This window comes from Myotis myotis, unplaced genomic scaffold, assembly GCF_014108235.1.
Source record: "Myotis myotis isolate mMyoMyo1 unplaced genomic scaffold, mMyoMyo1.p scaffold_m19_p_13, whole genome shotgun sequence".
Taxonomy (NCBI): Eukaryota; Metazoa; Chordata; class Mammalia; order Chiroptera; family Vespertilionidae; genus Myotis; species Myotis myotis.
In genome coordinates this window covers 14265904-14282989 of record NW_023416317.1, presented here as the reverse complement: position 1 = coordinate 14282989, position 17086 = coordinate 14265904, and the positions used below count along the sequence as shown (strand labels likewise).

The 17086-nt window shown below is 35.2% G+C and overlaps 1 protein-coding gene across 7 annotated transcripts in view; it reads left to right on the top strand.

The window, feature by feature from the left end:
- The window catches only part of APPL1 (adaptor protein, phosphotyrosine interacting with PH domain and leucine zipper 1), a 32161-nt gene that overhangs the window by 10404 nt on the left and 4671 nt on the right, over positions 1-17086 (top strand). For 5 of the 7 annotated variants that reach the window (XM_036331830.1, XM_036331837.1, XM_036331836.1 and 2 more), the window contains 11 exons: positions 1588-1629; positions 2148-2206; positions 3048-3194; positions 4202-4284; positions 4981-5139; positions 6113-6301; positions 8464-8506; positions 12008-12064; positions 14595-14686; positions 15096-15278; positions 16603-16655. In XM_036331830.1, coding sequence (XP_036187723.1) covers positions 1588-1629; positions 2148-2206; positions 3048-3194; positions 4202-4284; positions 4981-5139; positions 6113-6301; positions 8464-8506; positions 12008-12064; positions 14595-14686; positions 15096-15278; positions 16603-16655 — 1107 coding nt within the window. The remainder of the gene's footprint in view (positions 1-1587; positions 1630-2147; positions 2207-3047; positions 3195-4201; positions 4285-4980; positions 5140-6112; positions 6302-8463; positions 8507-12007; positions 12065-14594; positions 14687-15095; positions 15279-16602; positions 16656-17086) is intronic. The other 2 variants (XM_036331834.1, XM_036331835.1) reach the window with 2 other exon arrangements.

Here is a 17086-nt window from a genome sequence, read left to right as displayed (position 1 = left end):
TGCCACATTTACTTTAATTAGTCACTAAACATTTATAGGAGCTAATTAATGCTAGGTGTTAAACTAGATACTGAGGAATACTGATATGAATAAGATGTCACTTCACTTGAGAAAGTCTACAGAAGGATGTAGGTAAACAGATAATTACAATACTGTTTCATAGGGAATGAGCAAGGTGTTGTGAAAGCTCAGAGGAGGGTGTCAGAAAGGCTTCACCAAGGATTTGACATGAGCATTTAGCCATGAAGAGGAGTTTTCCAGGAGAAAAGAGTCATTCTATTAGAGGGACTAACAGGGGTGGGCAAACTTTTTGACTTGAGGGCCACAATGGGTTCTTAAACTGGACCGGAGGGCCGGAGCAAAAGCATGGATGGAGTGTTTGTGTGAACTAATATAAATTCAAAGTAAACATCATTACATAAAAGGGTACGGTCTTTTTTTTTTTTAGTGTTATTCATTTCAAACGGGCCGGATCCGGCCTGTGGGCTGTAGTTTGCCCACGGCTGGACTAGGAAATAAAAAGGTATGGGTTGTAGAAATACATGGCTTGTTTTGAGAATGATAAGAAGTTAAGTGTGGCTGCAATATTGAATGTGTTGGGCATGGCAGGAGACAAATCTAGAAGTAGATTAGTTGGGACTAGATTATGTTAAAGATGTTCCACTTAAGTTTATAAGGAAAGAGAAGCCAGTGGAGGTCTTTTAAGGAGACACAATCCTTTTGTTTTTGGAGGGTGGAATAGAGTGAATTTGATGTCTAAGAGAATGGGTTAGGAAGTTATGAGAGTCCAGTGAGGTATGACTGAGACTTGAACTGAGACAGTGGCACAGGAGATGGAAGTGTGTTTATGGGCTGGAGTGGCAGGAGGTAGGCGGTACTGACACAGCTAGCAACCCATCACTTAGTTGTTTGTGGTGGATTTTGCCCCCATTTAGCATTATTCAGTGATAAAATGAGTTTTATAGAATTGGCTCTGCTTTCTCATAATTCACAATCTTAGAAAATTACATAGATCTATTTACAAGATAGGTAGATAGAATAAACATTGAATTAATATATCAGTGGATGGTAAAATATTTAAATTATAATGGAATAAAAACAAATGTATTTTAGAGATGGAGTTAATATTTGCGGTGGTAAATCCTCAAGAATGGTCGTTCTAAGGTCAAGAAACAAAATCTCTTTTCTCAATATAAGGGGACTGAATGTCATAATCTTTTTATTAAAATGTTCTTTATTTCTTAGTCAACATTTGAACTTATTAGAGTGAATATAAAAAATGAGTTGTTAGATTCTCGTACAAAGACTATTTCCATATCTTAGAATTTACAGTGGTTTTACAATTTGTTTTTGTGTCATATTACTAATTTGTGGTGAGTAGATTTTTTGGAGTTGTAATGTTACTAATGATAGTAAATATTCCATAGGCTAGCTGAAATACAGAGTGGCATTTTCACTTTGAATGTAGAAATATGAGATATTATTTGGAGTTTTAATTGTAGCTAAAATGGCAGTTACTATTTTCTAAACAAAATTTAAGACATTTCATAAATATGCTATACTGAAATTATTCTTGAACTTTTTCAGAAATATTGACATTAAAGGAAGTGTTTCAGATTGCTAGTAATGGTAAGCTCTTAATACTTTACAGTTATTTCTTGTTTGATGCATTTTTAAAATCAACACAAATCTGTGGCTGGATTCTATGTAATAATTGAAAAAAATATGAGCCTAATTAAAAGTTTAAATGAACATTATTTAAATCAGTGTTGTTATTTAAGTTGTACTGTTTACCCTATAGAAAAATTTAATAAGAAATTAAATCAACTCTTGTGATTTTCTATTCTCATAATATTAAAAAGGTGATACAATATTTCCCCTGCCTTGTTTTCCTATACATCCTGCGTTTTCTTTAATGATCATTTGCTATTTTTGTATTAAAAATATTTATGTAAAATTTTAGTGGATTACAGTTTCCTTCCTTTGAATTAAATATTTTTACCAATTTAATAAGTAGAAACATACTTTAGGGGAAATTTGGATAGGAGAACATTTGTTGAAAGATGCACATCTGAAGCCATTTAAAACATTTATAAGTTTTGCAAAGTACTATCTTATTGTTGTTAATAGTCATTTCTGTTTTCCAGATCATGATGCTGCAATTCACAGATATAGCCGATTATCAAAAAAAAGAGAAAATGACAAGGTATGATCCATACTTACTCTTTCAGTATTGCAATAAGAACTGTTTCATTAGGTGGTCTAGTTTTTCCTGTTTAAAATGCTGTCTTTACTGGGGGTGTGGGAGGGTGTCAATCGGGGAAAAAGGAGACATGTAATACTTTAAACAATAAAAAAAATGCTGTCTTTAGTTTTGTACATTGCTAGCACATTCCCCACCACACACACATACATACACATAAAGAGCTCAGGTGGACATGTGCTTCCTTTGACACTTGGGAGAGTGAAGGGTAGGAGGTAAAAATTTGGGAGTCATTGGAATATGGAATATTCTTTGTACTTGATTTGGTATTCTCAGGAGAGCAGGAAGAGAGAAGAACCTAGTATATATTACATAGTAGGTGCTTAGTAAATATTTGTTGTCTGAATACAAGAACTTAAAGGAACACACACATTTTAAATGTAGGTGAAGGAAAACAAGAGAGGAGGGGCAGTTAGGAGGGAACCAGGAGGAGAGAGTGGTATGTTGTGAACTGACAAAGTCAAAGACTAATGGCTAAGCTACTATCAAACAATTAATTGTATGCCTTCCCTCTGTGTGGTATACTTTCTCTGACATGCTTAGTTTATTGTACCATTCTTAGTTATATGCAGAATTCTGCTTTTAATGTGCTTTAAAACGAAATGGTTGGTAGTAAAACAGGAAAACCATCTTAGCCAATATTGGGCAGGATTTCTAATATCTATAAGAAAATAAGAATGCAGTGCACAATTGCTGGTGATGTGCCTTTTTCCTTTGGGTAGGCTCTTCTTCACAGCCACTACTAAAGATAAGTTAAAATTATTTTTAATTTTTTCACTTAAAGGCAAAGTATGAAGTAACAGAAGATGTCTACACTTCCAGAAAAAAACAACACCAGACCATGATGCATTATTTTTGTTCATTAAATACTCTTCAGTACAAGAAGAAAATAGCATTGTTAGAACCTCTACTTGGGTACATGCAAGCTCAGGTGAATTCTACACTGTATTTTGGATTATAACTACTCTAAAAACTTTATATTAAGTATGATATTTATGTTAAATATAAGGATATTACATTGCAAACTACAACCCTCTATTTTATTGATTTTGTGCCTATGTTTTAAAAAGTAATTTAAAATTGTCATCAGGATGTTATTTTAAGGAAGTTAGGGAGAATGGTTTTCCTTGTAGATGAAGATTTCAAATATTTTATGGTAAATGAAACCACTCACCTTGTATGTAGATCTTGTTCATCACAATTGAGGACAGGGAACAGAAAGCTAAGTGAATTGTGGAGTTACACCTATTGCTGGAGCCTCCAATCATTCTTGCTTCATAATAGATCTGAAAGAAAAGTTTGAGTTTGCTTCAAGTTGCTTGCATACTTCCTGAGTTAAAAATATTAATGAACTCCAAAGTGTCCCAAGAGGTATGCATCAGGAAGGGGGCCAAAAAATTAAATTTGGGTAATATAAGATGAGATGGCAGCCCCCTATTTCTTCAAGTATGAATAGTATTCCTCAGATACAAAACTTTTTAATCTTTGTATTAAACGTGAAATAGTTTATCAATATGACTTACTTGAAATGTCTTAAAATTTATTTTCCAATTAAAAAAAATTGCTTACCATATGCATGTATCTATAATAATAAAAGTGTAATATGCTAAATAGACCAGACGTTCTTCCTGATGAAGACAGGGCGGCAAGGGCTGAGGCAAGCTGCTGTGGCTGCGAGGGCTGAGGGCCTTGCACGAATTTCATGCATCGGGCCTCTAGTTAATATATAAAAGAATGAACAGTGAAATTTAAGTTTTTTTCTTCAGTGGTTTCATGCCCAGTAGAAATCATTGTAAACTACAACCTATTTTTACACAGATGGGAATAATCCTTTGTTTTTTACTTACCCATTATCTTGTTTATATGCTTTATTTAAGTATTTTGTTTGTGTGTGTTTCTGTTGTTCAACCCTCTTACTTTCACACCCTCTTGCCTCAGATAAGTTTCTTTAAGATGGGTTCTGAAAATCTCAATGAACAACTGGAAGAATTCTTAACTAATATTGGAACTAGTGTACAGAAGTAAGTATTTTCTTCCTTAAAATTGAAAATGAAGTTATGTGAATGATAAATTAACAGCTAAATGTCATAATCTAAAAATATTTACCATTTAATTTCCTGCCATGAGAGAGTTTCTTGCATTACTCATGGACACTTCTTTTTTCACCATCTTTTCCACAGAATCTGAACTCTGAATTTCATAATAGTATCAAATCTGATGCTATTTTATTGATTCTAAACTAGGTTTTATGTCTGAATATAACAGACACATGATAGTAATTATTCATAGTGAGTTATCTTCACAGTTACCTGAATTGTGGTGGATAGATGGGAGATCACTAAATAAATCTTGTTTTTCAAGCCATGAAAACTTAGAGCAGCTCTAATAGGTCCAGAAGTCTGAGCAGTGATGTGGTCAATCTGGGGGAGAAAGGGAGATGAAAATGTTATTTTAAAGACACAGGACAAAACAGTTTGAAAATTCCTTTGAAGTTAGGCATTGAATATGGCTTCATTAAGTTTTTGAATTTAGTATTGTTTCCAAAATATCTGTTTTAAATAAAACGTAAAGCTGTCTTATAACATGTTCATGTTACTTTACCTATACCACTGTTGCTCTCTTTAAGAAAATGTATATAAAACAAATCACAGATAAATGTGATTGTGAAAGGAGTACTTTGTTGTGGTTGGTAGTGAATAACCTGTTCTCTGTGCTAGTGTTCGCAGGGAGATGGACAGTGATGTAGAGACCATGCAGCAGACAATAGAGGATTTGGAAATAGCCAGTGACCCTTTATATGTGCCTGACCCTGATCCCATGAAGTTTCCTGTTAACCGAAACTTAACCCGAAAGGCTGGATACCTTAATGCTAGGAAGTAAGAAAACTATTGTTATTTTCTTATATTGTGTATCATTTAAGTTAGTAGCAAGCAAATCCTATCTAATAATAGACAAACATGGTAATTGACTGTACCTTCGCTACGCCTGCCATTGGATAATCAGCATGATATGCAAATTAACCGCCAACAAAGATGGCGGCTAATTTGCATATACCAGCTAGGAGCGAAGACTGAAGACACCGTAGAAGGAAGCCAAGCAACGGAACTGAGGTAGCAGAGAAAGGTGGGAGAGAAGCGGCAGAGACAGGCAGGGTAGGAGCCGCAGAGAAGGGCGGGGTAGGAGTCGCAGAGACGGGAGCGAAGCCCTATTCTTGCAGGAATCCTACAACGGACCTCTAGTATAATATATAATTGATATTGCCTGCCAAATTGTTTTGATTTCACTAAAGCTTGGATCTTTTTAGTTAGTGGTATTAGTATTTGGTTGAACTTTTTGACCTATGGGGTACAGGAATAATTTTCAAAAGTAACTAGATATTTGTTGAATAATTTAGAATTATCTAAAAAGTGAAACCAATTTGAATTTAAATCTAGCATAATGTGAATGCTATAAAATGTTATTTATTGTACTTTAAACATGTATGTAATTACACCATCAGGTGAAATTTTAGTTTTTACATGAAGCAAGTTAACCCTAGGAGTAAAATAAGTTCTTTTGTTTTGAATTTAAACCCTTGAAAAGTTGAACTATATTTTTGAAGCATCATTATAGCAGCTTCAGTTTAATAATTTCCAGCCTTGTTTTGGAAATATATATACACCCACTCACATAAGTGTTCAGCATACCTGAATTTATTTTAGAAACTGAAAAACAGATATTTATATTTTCTAGGTGCTTTGATGCCTTTTTGCAAGCTGGTTCTTTGTGGTGTGCTTTATCTTGTGTCTGACTTATGATGAGATTTCACGTGTGTTATAATTAAAGAGTGAATGTACTTTCTTCATTTAGTAAAACAGGCTTGGTGTCATCTACCTGGGACCGACAGTTTTACTTCACTCAGGGTGGAAACTTAATGAGTCAGGCCCGTGGAGACGTAGCAGGAGGCTTGGCCATGGACATAGACAACTGTTCAGTAATGGCTGTGGACTGTGAAGACAGGCGGTACTGTTTTCAGATCACCTCTTTTGATGGAAAAAAGTTAGTATTTTTCCTACTACTAATAAAGTATGTAATACTTTAAACTACTGAAATGTAGGATAATTCATTTTCATTCAGACATTTTATAGATATTTTAGGCTTGTAATATATTCAGGTAACTTTCTTATAGAAATGAGTTGAATTGTCCTTTCTGACCTGGTTAAATGATGTCTAGTATTTTAAGGTTACCAAAGTGAGGTCATATGGTAAAGACCTGTGATTTCATGCTGAGACTAGTCACTGAAAACCCTGCATGGTGTGGGGAAGGCAGCACAAGTTAGTGGAAAGAGCCCCAACCTTAGAGTCAGAAAGTTCAAATTCTGGACCCATTATTGAGTGTGTGGTCTTAGACAAGTTACATAACCTCTCTGAGCTTCATTTTTGTACATTTAAAATTGGGGGGAGGTCACAATCCCTGTTTTCTAAATTGTTAATGAAAAATTGAGATCTAACATATGTAATACGTCTAGCATGTACTAGGTGCTAGCAGTAATAAATATTTCTTGCACTAGCCTGTTCGGCTCAGTGGATAGAGCATTGACCTGCGGACCAAAAGGTCCCAGGTTTGATTCCGGTTAAGGGCCCTGGTTCAGGCTCATGTAGGAGACAACCAATCAATGTGTTTCTCTCACATCGATGTTTCTCTTTGTCTTTCCCTCTCTCTTTCACTCTCCCTAAAAATCAGTGGAAAAATATCCTCTGGTGAGGATTAACAAAAAAATTATTTCAAGTAAATAAATATTTCTGATAAAATTATTTAGTCCATTAATGGTTATATGCCATTTTAAAATTTTCTATTATCTTTGCATTAAATGAGAATGTGTAGAACAAATTTTTGAAAAGCATAGAAAAATACAAAAAGGAGTATGGAAAAAAAACTATGATCTCACTAACTAGAGCAGTGGTTCTCAACCTTCTGGCCCTTTAAATACAGTTCCTCATGTTGTGACTCAACCATAAAATTATTTTTGTTGCTACTTCATAACTGTAATGTTGCTACTGTTATGAATCGTAATGTAAATATCTGATATGCAGGATGGTCTTAGGCGACCCCTGTGAAAGGGTCGTTAGACCGCCAAAGGGGTTGCGACCCACAGATTGAGAACCGCTGAACTAGAGCAACAATTAACTTTTTAGTCTGTTGCCTTACAATTTTTATTTTTTAATTATAGTTTTTAAATAGTTGAGGAAATACTGCATATGTAATTTGGACTTGCAGTCACTTAATAAAATCATTTTATAATGGCTACATTATAATCTAGATAAGGATATATACCATAATTTACAAAACTGTCTAATGATAGATGCTTAAGTTATCTGCAAATTTTTCCTACTTAATTAAGTTGCTTTTGATTTTTCTTATTGTTCAGAGCAACTCTGGGTATCCTGAAAGTCATTTTCCCCCTATATTTACTAGTATGTACATTAAGATGTTACAGCTCAAAATGGTTATTTAATTTCATATTCCTTCCATAAACATATAATGAATGCCAATTACTGTGTATCAGTTATCATGGTAGATGTTGGGAGTCCCTGTATTCATTTGTCAAAATTGTCAAGCTGTTAATAACTCACTACATGTACTTACCTTTTTGTATTTTCAGTTTTTTTGCTAATGCTTAATATGATTTTCCACTTCACATTGCTGGTTTGATTCAAGATTAGTAAAAAATATTTTTTTCTCTAACTCTTAAAACATGAACATCTATAGAAAAGCTAAATATCCCTATGTTAGTGATTAATATATTGAAAAAATTTTATTCAACCATATTCAATGAGAAATAATAAATAATGAAGTAAAATTAATGTTTATATTATATTTGAAAGTTATTTATATTTGAAGTGTGTGTGTCAAAAGGTTGAAATGGATTCTTAGTTGCAGTGCACCTTTGCTATAGGCTGTCTGCTGAAAACTAGCACCTGTTTCTTTTTTGGCACATTTTGGCATAGATAGCCAAAGTTAAGGGTTGTTAAAATCTGAGTCCTGGTGCCTCTGATGGTCTCTTTTTTCTAAGATACTAGTTGGCTATGTGGGTTTTTGTGTGTGTGTTTTTCATACTGATTGAGTTTATATATACCTTTTAAAGTAAAAAATTAAAGTACTGTTAACAAAGTACTTTAAAAGAAGTTGAGTGTCCAATTTTTCTTTTTTTTTTTTTCAGATCTTCAATTTTGCAAGCAGAGAGTAAAAAAGACCATGAAGAGGTAAAATTTTATGTTGTTAATTTCTTTAGCAACATCAAGATATTTTGCTGATGGCAAAGCATATTAATATGTTCATTATAGAAGTTTGAAAAATTTGGGTTAATTAAAAATATCTTTTTAATAGAAGTTTTATCAACCTTAGAAAACATTCTTAAGTTTCACGAAGAATTTATAGTTGGATCTTTGAGGAAAGAACCTTAGAGATCTCTCTCCTCTCTTTTTAAAGCCTCCAATTCAGAAATGACCTTGTGGCTGTTGCTTTCTGACAGGCTGTTAGTATCATGAGGGGACAGTTTAATTTTTTTTTTTTAATTAAATCTTTATTGTTCAGATTATTACATTTGTTCCTCTTTTTTTCCCCCCCATAACTCCCCTCCTCCCAGTTCCCGCCCCACCCTCCGCCCTCACTCCCCACCCACTGTCCTCATCCATAGGTGCACGATTTTTGTCCAGTCTCTTCCCGCATCTCCCACACCCCTTTCCCCCCCAGGAATAGTCAGTCCATTCCCTTTCTATGTCCCTGATTCTATTATAATCAACAGTTCATTCTGGTCATCAGATTATTTATTCACTTGATTCTTAGATTCACTTGTTGATAGATGCATATTTGTTGTTCATAATTTGTATCTTTACCTTTTTCTTCCTCTTCCTCTTCTTAAAGGATACCTTTCAGCATTTCATATAATCCTGGTTTGGTGGTGATGAACTCCTTTAGCTTTTCCTTATCTGTGAAGCTCTTTATCTGACCTTCAATTCTGAATGATAGCTTTGCTGGATAAAGTAATCTTGGTTGTAGGTTCTTGGTATTCATCACTTTGAATATTTCTTGGCACTCCCTTCTGGCCTGCAAAGTTTCTGTTGAGAAATCAGCTGACAGTCGTATGGGTATTCCCTTGTAGGTAACTGAGTTTCTTTCTCTTGCTGTTTTTAAGATTCTCTCTTTATCTTTTGCTCTTGGCATTTTAATTATGATGTGTCTTGGTGTGGTCCTCTTTGGATTCCTTTTGTTTGGGGTTCTCTGCGCTTCCTGGACTTGTAAGTTCATTTCTTTCACCAGGTATGGGAAGTTTTCTGTCATTATTTCTTCAAAAAGGTTTTCAATATCTTGCCCTCTCTCTCCTTCTGGTACCCCTATAATTCTGATGTTGGTACTCTTGAAGTTGTCCCAGAGGTTCCTTACACTATCTTCATATTTTTGGAATCTCTTTTCTTTTTTCTTTTTCGGTTGGGTATTTTTTGTTTCTTTGTATTTCAAATCTTTGACTTGATTCTTGGGATCCTCTTGTCTGCTGCTGGATCTCTGTAAATTATTCTTTATTTCAGTCAGTGTATGCTTAATTTCTAGTTGGTCCTTTTTCATGTCCTCCATGGTCTCCCTATACTTATTGAGGGATTCATTAAATTTATCGGCGGTTTCCATAAAATTCTTGAAAAACCTTATAAACGTGGCCTTGAACTCTATATCCAATCGTTTGCTTTCCTCCATTTCTGCCATATGTGACCTGTTTCTTTGTCTCCGCATTTTGGCAGCTTCCCTGTGTTGATAGAGTGGCCCTGCGCGCCAGGTGTCCTGTAGGGCCCAGTAGCTCAGCCTCCCCAGTTACCTGGGGTGGACACTCTTGGTGCACTCTTGGTGCCTTGGTTGTTGTAGAATCTCTGGGAGGAATTGACCTCTAGGCCAATTGGCTGTGAGAATCAGCTGTGTCTAAAGTGGGAGAACTTCTGTGCTGAAGACACCCTTCTGGGGCAAGACTTGCTTCAGTGGGGCTTTGGTGCTTACTGAGTCTGCTCCCTGAGTGTGTCCCTTATGGATCTGAGGAGTTGCAATCTGGATGGTCCCACTCTGACCACTGGGGACAGTGGCTCCTGGATCTAAGGAGGTGCTAATTCAGCCTCTGCCTGAGGCCACACAGCAGGAGCCACGAAGAGGCTCAGCAGTTAAGCAATGCAAGCCGCTGCGGGGCCTTGGGCCTTCTCTTGGAAGTTCCGGGTCTGCCTGCCTGGGCTGCAGTTAGGTACATTCACATGCAAAAGCCTCTGCCGCAGCCTGGGTGGGGCGGGGTCTCAGGGAGTCAAAGGGCGGAGAAAGCAGCTATGGCCGATTCTCCGCCCGGAGTCTCGCGTCTCAGTGTCCCGGTAACGGCTGCAAGCACCTCTGAGGGAAAGCCGCCCTCAAGTTCGCCCGCTGCCGGACAGACCAGCTTCTCCCCGTATGAGACCTGGGTCCCCAGAGACTTCCCGGAACCGGAGTTCAGAGCAGTCGGGAGTTTGTGATTCAAAAAGACAGCCGCGTCCTCAGGCACCACCCCCTTTCCTCGCGCGCGCGAGCCGCTGTACCTCTGCACTTCACCTCTGCAGCGCCTCTGGCTCTCAGCGTGCTTCTCTTTCCTTCTAGTTGTAGAATTTACACTCAGCCAGCCTTTCTGTTGTTCTGGATGATGTTTGCTCAGTCCTTTGCGGTAATTTTCAATTGTTGTGGGAGGCGACAATTTCCCGGTGTTTACCTATGCCGCCATCTTAGTTTCTCCGGGACAGTTTAATTTATTCACTCTTCTCACCAACCCTCTAAGACAGTATTTGCTGCATTAGGAATATATAGTGGCAGCAGATTGGCATGGGAGGAAGCAACTAAAGCTTAAAACCTTAGGGAAATGAAAGATAGAAAGCGAAAATATGGGAATGTCTGTTCTTCCTCACAAGTATTTTACTTTTGGCTCTATTTTTACTTGTAGTACACCAAATATGGAAGGTAAGTTATTATTAAGAACGGATACTTTAAAAACTTTGTCTTGAGAAATATTCTTCAATGAAAATGTATTATAGGTTGATTTTGAGCTATTTGCTATTATAATTGTTTTGGTGAAAGACAAGGCTACAGATTATATAGAGGTTACATTTATTTACTTCTTGTGGAAAAGAATAGCTATTAAAACTTGGCTTTTGATCTCTGAGGAACACAGACAAATGTCTGCAGCATTTACCAAACAGAATATTAGTTTAGTTTAGTGAGGCTCATCAAGCTCTGGAATCCTCAAGAGTGAAGCAGAAGGTGTGAAGCACAGCGTTTTCTATGTTAATTTTTTATAAACCTGAAAGAAGGGAAGTATGTAAAATCTATTCACCAGGAATATATTTAGCTCCTAACTTTTTTGCATTGGTGTTAATAATGAGATCTGAGTCCAGGCTGTCTTGTTTGGTAGGGATTAAGGGGAAAGTAATATAAAAAGATAGAGACTACTAAATTATAACTTCATGTGATCACTATATTTTTTAATTTCCTTGTATGAAATTTGGCATTTAAAAATAAATCTGTTCAATGTTCTGTTATATCCTCAAATACTGTACATATATATGCTTATGTATATAGGAAGGTATTTATCTTATAAGAAATATGTGTTACTCCTAATGAAATTTATATTTACTTCAAATATTGAACATTCTCTTTTAGAAGAGAAGCACTGTAGAAAAATATTAATCATATTCTGTTTTTTCCTCTTACAGTGGATCTGTACAATAAACAATATATCTAAACAAATATATTTAAGTGAAAATCCAGAGGTAATATTTTTATTTTATCATATCTAGATATGGCAAAATTAAATCATGTGCTAATACAGCTTTTATTAAGTCATAATTCTCAAGTTCTAAAATCTTTTAATTTGCACTTGTATGGGTAGCTTTAATGTATCATGTATATAATGAGTATCTGGTCTTCCTGAACAATAAATTATTTCAAAGGTACTGAAGTCAGCCAATAAACATTTTTAGTGGCTCCTGACCTTGTGTTTAGTGCTGTGTGCACCATGGAGAAAGGAGATGGAGAAGAAAAATAAGCCATGGCCTCTGTCTTCCAGGAGCTTATGTGTATGGGAAGACAAAACTAAAACTTTAACATTTCAAAAAACAGTAGAAATTGAAAACATACTGTGATGACTAAAAGCTTAATATCTAAGAACGTTAAGATCAGTGTGGACTTTAGAGAACTGTGGAGATTATGGAAACTTGCACTGGGTAGGATTGGTCCATGTTTTGTGGAAAAGAGAAGACATTGTAGATAAGAGAACAGAAACTAGCTGTGTAATTGGATTTGAAGGTTCTCGTTGAAGAATAATAGAAAACTAAAATGTGTGTACAAATCATCTGGGATATTAAAATGCATTCAGTAGGTCTTGGGTGAGGTGGCCTGAACTCTTAATTTTGCCAATTATACTTCAAGTAGCAAGGGTATCAAACCAGATAAACTCAGCAGTGTAGACATAGCAATAGGTACAATCCAAACATACTGTACAGGCAGAACCCAGGTGTGCAGAGAACTCTGGAAGGAATCAAGTGGATCCATATTGCAGTATAGTTGGGAAAAGACTTGGCTTAGGACAGGAGCTGCCTGGTCTCTGCCAGTCTTGGTGGGCCCAGCTATGCTGTGAACCTAGGCACCTCCCAGGCTGGGTGGGGGCTAATGATTTCAGTTGAGGCAGAGGAAGGACTAATTTCTCTAGAAAGTCCTCACCTTCTATCTTAAGCTGTTGGTGTAATGGTTGATTAGATGGGAGTGTCTGGTGATATGTAGGAGTCTATTATCATAATTCAGGTATGAACTGAGGAAAGACAGAAAAATAATGAATCATAGAAACAGGTAAAAAGAAATTGGACTAGTTAGCGTTGGAACTGATTAAAGGATGAAGGAGAGAAAGATGACTTCCAGGTTTTAAACCCAAGTGAAGAGAAAATTTTAGAAGAGTTCTGTGTTGTTTTTTTAAATCATAATGGCTTTGAGGTGCCCCTCTAACACATGATTTAGATGCCTAGGGAAAAGTTTTGAACTAAATAAACAAAATCTCAGACTTCTAAAATATTAGTAATTTCTGACAATTTTATAATAATCTTACAAGTTTAAGAAATCAGTGCTCAGCCGAAACCGGTTTGGCTCAGTGGGTAGAGCGTTGGCCTGAGGACTGAAAGGTCCCAGGTTCGATTCCGGTCAAGGGCATGTACCTTGGTTGCGGGCACATCCCCAGTGGGAGATGTGGAGGAGGCAGCTGATCGATGTTTCTCTCTCATCGATGTTTCTAACTCTCTATCTCTCTCCCTTCCTCTCTGTAAAAAATCAATAAAATATATTAAAAAAAAAAAAAAAAAAAGAAATCAGTGCTCACTGTAGAGAAGCCTTTGCTTTTAGTAACTTAATTTCCCACCAATCTAGCTTTTCCTTTCTGTTATGTTACTTGAGCAACAAAAAATTAAAATGCAAATTAGATGACTTGTTAATACCTCGAGAATACATTGAGAATACAATGTTTGGACTTGAAAAATTCAGGCTAATTGTACTTTCCTATCAATGTTCAGAACTTAAGTTTTAATTAATAATTTCTAGATTATCCAGAATTATTTTATCTATATTAATGGGAGAAGAAATTTTGATTATTTTATAGCATTGTCTTAGTATTTTTGCTAACTATAAGACAGAAATATAAAAATATTTTGTGATTTTTTTTTCTAATGTAAATGCCATTTTATTTAACTAGTGTTTTAAATAAAAGAATAAGTTTATAAATATTTCTTATGAAAAGCTTTCTTTCAATTTTTGGTCTGAAAATTATCCATGATAATTTTATCAATTAATAAATGTATAGATATTTCTGAGCATAAGTATATTCTGGAAAACCATGAAAACTTCAGCAGCATAGTTATATTTTGTTACTATTTTCTACTCTTTCTAAATTTATTTAGCGAATGTATTGAGTGTCTAGTATGCCAGACACTGTTCTAGGTGCTAGCAATACAAACTTAGTGCAAAAAATCTCATAGTTTAGTTAAAAACATAAAGAAACCTCCCTCTCCCCACAATATTTCCTGATCTGTGTATAGTAGACAAAAAATCAGATTCACTTCCCCCACATTTATAGGAAGTAAGAAAAAACAAGTTATAATGCTACAAAGTTAATTATGTATCTTAATATTAAGACAAAGTACATGGAACTACTTTATTAACTCCAATTTACATTTTATGTGTAACTTAATTCATAGAGTTATATTCAAACTTGTGGTTTTCTTGCTTTACTAATGTTAGTCCTTTTTTTTAAAAAAAAAGGAAACTGCTGCACGAGTAAATCAGTCAGCTTTGGAAGCTGTCACTCCTTCCCCATCTTTCCAGCAGAGACACGAGAGCCTGCGGCCTGTGGGGTGAGTTACCAGACTGTGGGTTATTTAGAGAACTACATGGGCTATTGGAAGGGATAGTGAACACTTTGATTATAGCAGTGCTGCTTAGATTAGTGTGAAATAGTTCCCAAACAAAATGGAAATTGTATTTTCAAATTGGTAAAGTTACCAGCCAAGAGTGCTAAATACAATGATTCCAGATTTTCTTTGTGTTTATCTCTAGGTTGAGGTGATTTATGTTTTTGAATTTTAACTGGAAAAAAAGAAGTCTATTATTAAATAGGTAGCTATGATTTGGGATTGTGTCTATTAAAATTTGTTCTATCCTTCTCATTGACTTACAAAGTTGTATTTTCTTATCTCATAGTTTAAGTATTCAGTTTCCAAAAGAGATAACCAAGTGTGCCTTTTTGTTTTCTTTTGTGATTAGACAGTCTCGACCATCGACAGCTCGAACCAGCAGTTCAGGATCCTTAGGATCTGAGTCCACAAATTTGGCTGCCCTCTCTCTTGATTCTCTCGTTGCCCCAGACACCCCAATACAGTTTGACATAATTTCTCCCGTGTGTGAAGATCAGCCTGGGCAGGGGAAAGCCTCTGGCCAGGGAGGCAGGTGGGTGATGGCATCTCGGTGATATTGTGCTATGGTCTGTGAAGTTTATGATCTCATTTCTATCGTTTACATATCATGTACATCAGCTATGTTGTACCTTATTTAATTACCTAAAATCATTTTGTTAGAGAAGAATCATGGCAGGTTTTTCTCTTTGTTTTCTGCCTTAGATGAATGAGTTAAGATAATTTAGTATTTAAAAATATTTAATTCCAAATTGCTATCAGGTCTTCATAGTATTTGCTATTAAATTGCAGGGGAAAGCTGACAATCTTATCTTTAGGTCATGATAATATTTTTAAAATTCTTGAGAGTAATACACGTGCTATAGATTTATTAGAAAATATTATCCTTATCAGAATAAGAGATCTTCAGGAAGCTACTAAATCATTATCATACTATGAATTATTAATGAACCATTTTTTTATATAATGAGAAATATCTTTGTCAAAGCAATAAAATTTTTCTTTGGCTATGGATGAAGGAAACATGACTTAAGGCAAATTACTTATTAAGCAGATTAGACACCTAATAAATTGATAATATATTAATTTGGGTATATATGGCTGTGATCAAGAAAAAGTAATTTAAATTTGATCACAGAAATATACTTAGCATCTGATATAATAGGTCAATCAGACATGTATTTGGGCGATAATTTCATGTTAACTTCATGCCAGTGCTATTTTAGAACCACTTAGCTCTTTGTTTGCTTACAAAACTTACTTTGAATTATACTTGTTTTCCTTCCTGTGGGTGTGCAAGAGCCAAGCACACTAAGGAGGGGGATAGCTTCCATCTCTAGTAGCTTTTCTTCTTGCATTGTTACATATGCCTTGAGAAATACAGGTTTAAAACTAGAAACAGTTGAAATTATCATAGTCAACTTATGACATATACATAGATAACCTAAAAAGAGGTTTTTACCATCCCAGGGAATGTCTGACATTTTTCTCAAGTAGCTAAAATTGAAGCTAAATCAGTTGTTTCTCTGTCTCAGCTTTTTTAAATTCATGAACTTTTGCAACATGGTTTATTATGGTGTGTGTATGTCTGTCTGTCTGAACTTCCAATCCCCATTTTCCAAAATGCAGCAAGTTTTGAGTTGAGCCTATTAACTCAGTCAGAGGGTTGGGGCCTTCATCAGACTAGCTTGGACATCAGTAGTGTTCCTTAACAGGATGGGTTATTTTAGAATTTTATTTTAAATGTATGTACAAGGTTTCGTGATTTATTTTTTAACTCTGGTTTCAGTGACTGATAATCCTCCCATGTGGATCACTGTAACTAACTGTTGGTTCATAATTTTAAAAAAAAATTTCAGGCGTACAAATCCATTTGGAGAATCTGGAAGAGGCACAAGATCTGAGACTGAAGGTAAAACAGATGTGCAGTATTTTTATGTTTTAGAAATTCCAAGCAGTAAACTGAAGAATTTGTTGTTTATATTTGTTTTGCTGTATGCTATTTTAATGGTATCTTTATTTACTTCACAATTTTCACTTTTTTCTCAACTTACACTTCAAGCAACATAACTTAATTGGACTTAAGATTTTGTTATTCACAAAAAATTATAGAATATTATACTTTTGACCTTACAAAGTCTAAAAGTATAAGATGTCCTTTAAGCTTTTCCAGCAGATGTTTTCTTCTGGTACTGGAGTATAACTTTATTCCTTTTTCTGGTAGCTTTTTATTTTTATTTAATTTCAAACTTATAGAAAAGAATAACATAGGAATTCTTTTTAGCCATAGCAACCAATTAATTGTTGAAGCATAAACTTTGCTATTTGAATTTAAGACCTTAA